The 8,669-nt window shown below is 31.8% G+C and overlaps 1 protein-coding gene across 7 annotated transcripts; it reads right to left on the minus strand.

The window, feature by feature from the left end:
• Window positions 1–74: 74 nt before the first annotated feature.
• LOC134247758 (uncharacterized) lies at window positions 75–8,382 on the minus strand. Of its 7 annotated transcripts, XM_062730134.1 has the most exons (16): window positions 8,207–8,380; window positions 7,960–8,039; window positions 7,682–7,804; window positions 6,680–6,793; window positions 5,567–5,644; window positions 3,547–3,671; window positions 3,290–3,376; window positions 3,006–3,098; window positions 2,787–2,900; window positions 2,411–2,621; window positions 1,536–1,691; window positions 1,345–1,430; window positions 1,142–1,212; window positions 710–831; window positions 271–592; window positions 75–186 (listed from the first exon to the last, which is right to left on the minus strand). In XM_062730134.1, exons 2-16 carry the CDS (start codon window positions 8,024–8,026, stop codon window positions 99–101), a joined length of 1,857 nt encoding a protein of 618 aa, XP_062586118.1. In that variant the 5' UTR covers window positions 8,027–8,039; window positions 8,207–8,380; the 3' UTR covers window positions 75–98. The 7 variants fall into 7 exon arrangements, with proteins under 7 accessions (XP_062586118.1, XP_062586119.1, XP_062586121.1 ...); XM_062730135.1 differs by lacking the exon at window positions 3,006–3,098 and having other exon boundaries at window positions 86–186; window positions 8,207–8,382; XM_062730138.1 differs by lacking the exon at window positions 75–186 and having other exon boundaries at window positions 454–592; window positions 710–811; window positions 8,207–8,381.
• Window positions 8,383–8,669: the final 287 nt, after the last annotated feature.

Below are 8,669 nucleotides of genomic sequence, written 5' to 3' on the forward strand. Positions count from 1 at the left end.
GATGAACCTAAGTGGTCAAAAGTGTTTAAACTCTTCATCAAGAGTTAGATAAAAGAAGAAGTCAAAGAAATATATCAAGCCAAATAAGTAATTTTATTTCACAAATCACTTGTTACAAATTTAACTTTAGACTCCTCCCTCGTTGTTAAATTTATATGTACATGTTTTGCCAAGACTACCCTGTATCTGAAATATAATTATATAACAAAACGAATTAATATAATAATTCATATAGAAATGAATGTGTACATATTCGAAAAGATAACTTACGTTTGGTCCTTTATTGTCACAACAACAGTGGAACCAGGATTTCTTTTGTAAATTCTGTTGATTTTATCGTTCATTTTTCTTGGATATGGAATCCATTTTCCTTTTTCATCTTTCCAAAACCACTGATCGACTGCATTATTTGTCAAATAGTTTGTTGCGCAGTCGGTCTCTATGTCAGATAGTTCATCATCCACTCGATTATTCTTAAAATACTTTCCCTTGGGCATTTTTAAAAGAGAGGTGCTACCAATGGGATTTTCGCATGTCTTCTCAGATGTAAAATTATGGTCATTGGCAGATGTGCAGAAACCCAAGGAAAGTGCTTTATTGTGTAGATGAAAAAAATTTAAATATTATAGTTCCACGGCAAAAGATAAAGTTTGATACATTTTTATTTTATTATCAAATCATTTATTTAGAAAATGATTGTACAAAGTACCTGAATCAGATGAAAAAGCATGTTCATCGACTTCCATAGTTGATTCGTTTATTGGGCATCTCATTGCAGCTGTTCTTTTCTGGTCCTGAAGATACCCAGTAGCTTCCGGTGAAAATGGATCACTTTAATATATTAGACTTGAGATTTATAACTGATATAGTGCTAGTATGTTTTTTAAGCTTATAATGGGCATCAGTGATAAGGCCAAAAAGAGCATATCGCATGCTTGATTTAGCAAATGGGGTGATAAAGGAGTCTATGAAGCATGTTAAAAGCATAAAATTATTTTCAAAAATTAAATTGATAGGACGAGAACTTAACAAATACTGTACTGACTTTTATTTATTTCTGTAATCAAACATAGATGTATTTAGATTCTTTATAAATAATTTTAAGAAATGTCAACCAGGCAACTGAAAGAATGACACAAACCAGATCTGTAAATCAAATTTTCCTTGAAAACCAAATCTGTAATCACTCCTCAAACCATTTTGCCAACGAACCTGAGTATGGATTGGTAAAAAAGGAGAATTTTAAAACTACACGGTTAGGCAAATGAAAAGGAAATGAAAAGAGAAAGGGTTAACAAAATGAAATAAATGTTTACTATCAACATAGGCGAAGTTCAAACGCACATGAGCAATACCAATGCCTATAATCCTGAAAACTGACCCAATACTTCCCTCTCCACCATCTTGGTCTCCCCATTCCCAGTCCGGACCTAGATGAATACATGCAACTTTATCTATTATTTACATGATTCTGCTAAGTTATGATATTTTGCGATAATGTTTCATCCTATTGACGTATTTCATACAAACAGTACCTCTTTTTACCAAGCAACCCGTGGCAATCATTTCATCATCCAGAATTCTAGGTTCTTCACAAACTGTGACGTCATATTTATCTCTTTCTGTACTTGAAGTACCGTATCTGTAGCCATGTATCAATCCTGTGTCCCATTCTACGTTTAGCCAACCAGCTGTCAATGGACAGAAAAAGTGAAAAAAAAACCCAAGTCATCATATTATTATTCAAGATAATAAAGAAATTTCAAGTAAAATAATCGTATTATTATCGTTCTATTTATCATATGACACCAAGGAGATAATCATGAACACATTTAAATGAAACAGATGAAGCCAAATAAGAAGTCTATGTGATCTCTATAAAATCGGTGTTTTTTTTAAAGGGGAATGAAAATTTTCCTCTAAGGAATAATATTTATTTTCAACTGTTAGAGAGAGAAGGTTTTAAAAACATTATATAGAAAATAATACATACCCTTTTCCATATCACACCCTGTATCAGCTAGAGACACCAACATCATCCAGAAAGCCGAAGGCCCGAGGGCTGATATTGGTCGAGGGCTGATACGGGATGTGATGTGGAAAAGGGTATGTTTTATCATATTTATTACATACTTAGTAATGAAATACAGAACACATTAAGTTGAGAAGAAAATAAGTAAATAATCATGCACGGACTTCTTAAAATGTACAGTCTATTGTCTCATACAGTTTCGGTTTGTTTCTGCTTCAGATGTCCTCAAGGGTATAACCTATATCAGCCCCGCAAATCCATACCAGCCCTGCAGGGCTGATACGGCTATTGTGACGTCAGCCATATCGCATATGCAAAAATCCTGTATTTATTACTAAGTATGTAATAAATGATTATTATAATGTTATCTCTTTTCACCCTCTTTATGATGCCCTATAACAGTCCCAGGGGCATTGCTATCCTGATTATTCCACATCCAGTCCCGTCCACGCTTGACCCTGGACCCTAAAGGAGGCATTCGAGGATCTCTCTCTTGAAATGCGTCCTCAATTTCAACGACAGATTCTGCTCTTAAATCCTCCAATGAACTGTACAGAAACTTCTTCGAACACATTTCGAATATATCATCCTAGATGTATACGTATGCAATAAAAACAAAGATATGTAAAATACACGTAGATTTAAAAAGTCACAAATACATGTATGACAAATGCGATCATTTTAAGAAATGATGCAGTAAAAAATAAAAGATTTGCTTTTTTCCCATTTTTCTGTTCTTTATACAAGTCTTCACCTGGTCCTCCTCTGTAAATTCTTTCTCTGGACATTTGCATGCCAACAAAGTTAAAACCATTTCGCGGTCAGAACCATCATTCATCATCGTAAACGACAACGCTGCAGCGCTTGTCTAGATAGAAAATTTCTGTTTTAGTTTTTCCCTAAAGTACTTCCAAATGAACGAAGGAAACATGTATAAATAAAAAAACCCAGTATATTTCTTAGCTCTAGGTACCAAATTTTCAGTGTACTTTGCAAACTGTCTTATTTCTCGGGGTTGAACGATCTTTCCTCCTCGGGACTGTACACTTAAAGATTCTAAAAAGGTCTGTCAGAGAATAAAATTACAGTTTATGAATTAGAACATAAAATTGCTGTAAACAAGAAGTAAAATGCAAATGAAATTTTGTATACGTGATTTGTGTGTGTGTGTGTGGGTGTGTGTGTGTGTGTGTGTGTGTGTGTGAGAGAGAGAGAGAGAGAGAGAGAGAGAGAGAGAGAGAGAGAGAGAGAGAGTACCAAATCGGGATTATTTCCGATAGGAATACAAAATATTGGGTGATGCCTTCCAATCTTTCTCGTTAACTGTATCAAATGATATTTATCCTGAAATATATAAATAAAGTAAAAGAAAAAGCAATATATCTGTACATATTTACAGATATTCGCATAAATTAAAAAAAAAACTATTAAATCTCAAAAGAGAGAAAGTAGAAAAAAATTAATCGGAATATACGATGTCGGTTTTTCTTTTATGTTTGGTTTGAAATCTTTACCTGTTCAGTTGCATATGGAAGAAAATCGTCCTTATCACTAACAACAGTGAAATCTGTGGGTTTCCCGTCAGAAATAAGAATTATTCTAGGATGAACACGAAAATCTTTAATTCTCCTAGTGTGTCCTATTAATCGTACATGTAACATTGAGCAGATATCGTACATTTTTAAAAGTTAAAGGGGCATGGACACAGTTTCAGCTAAAATTTCTGAATTTATTTTTCCATTTTTACAAATATTTCATTAGTGTTTTTCTAATGATCATCAAAAATTTGAACGTCAGTTGTCGAGATACAGGAAAGATTTAGAGCTCCAAATCTTTGTTATGTAAACAAAGTCTCTGTCATGTTTTTGTTTACAAAGGTTAATACACAGCTCGACGCACTTTTTAAACTCACATGGTTTTTCGCACAAATTAAGGTCACTTTGTTATTATGCAAAATTTGTTAACGTGACAACAAAATATATTTTAAAAATGATTTGTAACTTAATTTTGATCATATTCCATTACTTTAAACATAAATAATACATAATAATTGCTAGTATTTTTATATACTCTTGGATGATATATTATGAGGGTTTCCAAATGGTTTTTTTATGGTTCTTCCTCAAATGCAACCGTCTTTGTATCCGTCCATCTTAAAGCATACTTTTGCCTTGCCTTAATACAGAAACAGCGCATTTCATGTAACTTCTGTATTTTCTGTACATTAATATGACACTAAGGCGCAAGATGATAGAAATGTTTCTCATCTGTTAGACTGCTTTCCATATTAAACAGATGACATTTTTTCTGGTTAACGTCCTGAAATCTAGCATCATGAAAGACGCCTTCCAAAGCAAAATTTCAAAGTTTCAGACCATAAATGTAAAAGAATTTACTTTTCAATATTTACAATTTACTCTACCGAAAGATAAACCGTACTTTATTATCCAATCCTTTCACGTGATTTCTTTATGCAGTTTTGTCATTTTTTGGCGCTGCATTTCGACAAATCCATGACAAGTATGGAAAATGTGCAAAGTACCAGAAAAAATACTCATCTCTAAGAAGCCAATTTGAACATTTCAACCAAATAGTACCAAAGAAAATTCGATTAATTAATTTGTAAATACCTATGATAGAATCATGCACATTTAACATCATACAATTTATGAAAAAATTCCCCTTTAGAAAATTGACTTTTAAAACTTAAGTTAATGATTTTAGAGAATATGCACCTTTAACATGAAATATTTAATGATGTAAGGGTTATGTCTCGTACTAGTATTGAAAACCGATAATTTTAAGTTATATTGCAAGAAAAATGTGACTTTAATTTGTGCAAAAAAACCATGTTAGTTTAAAAAGTGGTGGAGCTGTACTACTATATGTTGTTTCGAAGTAGATTATTTCAATAAAGAAGTTAATTCTAAATACGAATCGATAGTTTCTATTGATTTGCTAAATTTCATTTTGTTATGAATACTGTATCACTTAATTTTCGCGACACCTTATTTTCGCGAGATGGTCATTGACTCTTTATTAGCGAGACAAAATTTTCACGAATCGTGGTCATTGCTCTATATAATCTTAAGGAATTCTATTATACGCGAGAATGAAATTTTTGCGAGCATACCGTCTCGCATAATTTCGCGAAAATAAAGTTCTCGCGATTAAAAAGTGATTTACAGTATGATATTTTCTGTATGTATAACAAAAACAAGGCACGAGCCTTGTTTACGTTATGAAGAACCTTAATTTCTGTATCTCAATTGTTAATCAACAAATTGATGTTTAAAATTTTTTAAATCACTAGATGATGCCTTAGGTAGGAACTGTAAACATTAAAATTGGTTTTGAAAATTCAGTTGAAACTATGTCCATGTTTAATTATATCGATGCATACTTACTAGTATTCGAATCTCTGAAAAATTCTATATATTCACTGTTTAAAACTGATACTTTTGAAGTCGTCTGTTGAAGAAAACTTAAATTAAATCAATAAAATATTTTAGCTGAAATTAAAAAAAAACTTACCTGCACCATACTTAAAACACCCAGTAGCTAAAAAGAATGCCGCCGTAATAGGAGATGAACCCCCAAAAGCAATGTCGTCTAATAAACAAATGGAACATTTTAAAAGTGATATTATTTTTTTTTTAACTGTTCTCATGCATGAGCCGATATGTATGTTCTCCGAAAGTCTAAATTCACTTTTTAAACAAAAAAAAAATCACTTCAGATGTCAATGATTATTTCCGTAATGTCGAAATGATTGGAGTCAATTAAGGAATGAAGCTTATTTCAACTTATATTATACGATATAACATAACTTGGGTCAGTTTACGCTTTATAAACCGCGAAGTGGTTTATAAAAAAAAGCGTAAACTGTCCCAAGTTTTGTTATATCGTATAATATAAGCTGAAATAAGCTTCATTCCTTATAATTTAATTTCAGTGCAGACAATGAGACAATTCCCCCCCCCCCCCAGAATAAGGCTTCACATTGATTAAATTTTAAAAGTAACGTCAAGCGGAGTAATACGTTTTCTGACGTAACTCATTGTGACGTAGGCAAGTTATGTTATACAAAATGGATAAAATCTTTTATCCATTCAAATGACGTGTTACAAGTAAAATTAAATCATTTAAGGAATGAAGCTAATTTCAACTTATGTTATCCGATATAACATAACTTGGGGCAGTTTACGCATTATAAACCGCGAAGCGGTTTATAAGAAAGCGTAAACTGCCCCAAGTTTTGTTATATCGGATAACATAAGTTGAAATTAGCTTCATTCCTTATAATTTAATTTTAGTGTAGACAGTGAGAAAATATTTCCCCCGGAAAAAGGCTTCAAATTGAGCAATATTTTAAAAGTAACGTCGAGCGGAGTAATACGTTTTTGACGTAACTTATTGTGACGTAGGCAAGTTATGTTATACAAAATGTTATATGATCTTCTGAATGATTCAGCCAATGAAATTGCTTGATACAAGTGAAATTAAATTATATAAGTATAATACCTATAAATTTTTAATTTTCAAGAGAGAGGACAAAACGAGGGATATTTTCTAAGATACTCTGGTGCATGAATTAGAAATAGGAAATATATATTTTTTACAGGAACTAACAAAGATGAAGCTTACCCAGGCAACGTTTTAGATCCATGTATTGATTTGAGTAATAATGTTGAAATTTAGTTTCTCTTCCACATATTATTACTGCTACATTCTCATCGCTGTCCGGATAACAAGCATATTCTAGAAATATAGCACTAATATCAGACAAGACGAAAAATATAACTAGGAATATATACAAGCCAAAAGATGCTATCATACAAAAAGATTTTTAAAATATATCCATTACTAATATAAGAGGTTGTTTTCGCATAGATTGAGACAGAAACAACTACCGGTACATATTCCCATGAAAATTCAAACTTATTGCATGGAATTCGTAAAAGACGTTGATTGTAAGTTTCTAATCTGATATGTTAACTTTTCAACAACAACAACAACAACAACATGATAATAATAATAATTAAAATTGTTATTAAATTAATTTTTTTTTGATATTCATAGTATACTGGAAAAATTGTAAATACATTCTTAAAGTTAAGCATGTAAAATTTCGAATGCTTTTAGATCGTGAATGTTACTGGTTGTAGATCATACAGTCCTTGTCATGTACGAATAATTTTTTTTTTATGCAGAGCTTAATTCATATAACACTCCTATGTTACAAAGCTTTGAGAAATATTTTTAAAATATTACACCATAAAAATGATGTCTCGATATTTTGAGAGATAGGGAAGTATTTCATTTATTGTTGGCAAATTTTGGAAAACATCCAGTTTCCAAGTAGAGTTTTAAAATTATACAGAAAAAAAATTGTCCAGATCTGACAAAAAGGAAGACTTTCCATAAACATCTGACCTGAGAAAAAACGATAGGTTTTCTATGTAAAAGAACAGACATCCATAATTTCGACCTTTTTTTCCTTTGGTATTTGCAAAACATCAACCTAACTGACTTACTGATTTTGCTCTAAGTAATAAGGAAATTGAACAATACGTCAGCATGAAAAATGCATAATTTATGATATATATAATCTGGCCTTCACGACTAAATGAAGAAACTGAACTTTACCATCCATAATAGTACAAAATATATCTTTCATTTGTAAGAATCCTTCAATTCCAATGCTTGAAGATGTATCCAGTATGAAAATATTGCATGGCCCTTTTCCATGTTGATAGCGCAGGTCCCGATCTGAAAAAGAATGTTAAAGATTACATGACTTCTTTTTTTGAAAAAATAATCTGAGGAATGCTAACGTGTCTAGTACGTTTCTATGACTATATTATGTGTTTAACATTGACACTAGGACACACAGTTGATTCCAATGTATCTGTACTAGTACTTACTGTTTTGAGCCTCGATAATTCCTCGTTCCTGCCAGAGCACTTGCGATCTTTGGAATTCTGAAGCCATCTACATCAGCGATCTAGACATGAGAGAAGCTTTATTTTTAAAACATGTCGACACTTATTTTGGAGGAAAGATATTTTTTAAGTATAAGTATACAATGCGAAGAGGTATATATATACTTTTTTATTTGTCTGATAAAGATTGATTAATAAAAATTTCATTTAGCTTTTATATTAATCTTACCGCAATGGAAGACAACCAAACACTATATGCATGATACGCCTCTACAGGGATTCACGTTTCCTGCTTAAGCAAATTTTGATTGGAAAACGAAGTGACTATTCTAAAAGTACAAAAAAAAGTAAAATTCAGGAAGAAGTCCTTTGTTCAGAACACTCTTCTAGTTGAAATATGCGTCTCCTAGCTACAATAAATTGCAATAAAAACGAGATAACTTCAGCTTTTTCGTCAAATTTCCTTGTTTATGTTTTAATATTCGACATGCTCATGATGTTTATGTCTACCAACTTAAACGCTACTAAAGAGTTTGCTTTGAAAACGGCATGCTACTCACTGATAACATGATGATATAGGGATTTCAACAATTAACCTCGCTTCAAGTCGTCATTTCGTAAATTCTACGGACTTTATACTGACCTTTTTTAAAGCAAATAATACTCATGTTTGTTTTTAAGCTGACTTGTTT

This window comes from Saccostrea cucullata, unplaced genomic scaffold (genome assembly GCF_032062105.1).
Source record: "Saccostrea cucullata isolate Sc308-1 unplaced genomic scaffold, CSIRO_AGI_Scuc_v1 ctg4416, whole genome shotgun sequence".
In the NCBI taxonomy this organism is placed as follows: domain Eukaryota; kingdom Metazoa; phylum Mollusca; class Bivalvia; order Ostreida; family Ostreidae; genus Saccostrea; species Saccostrea cuccullata.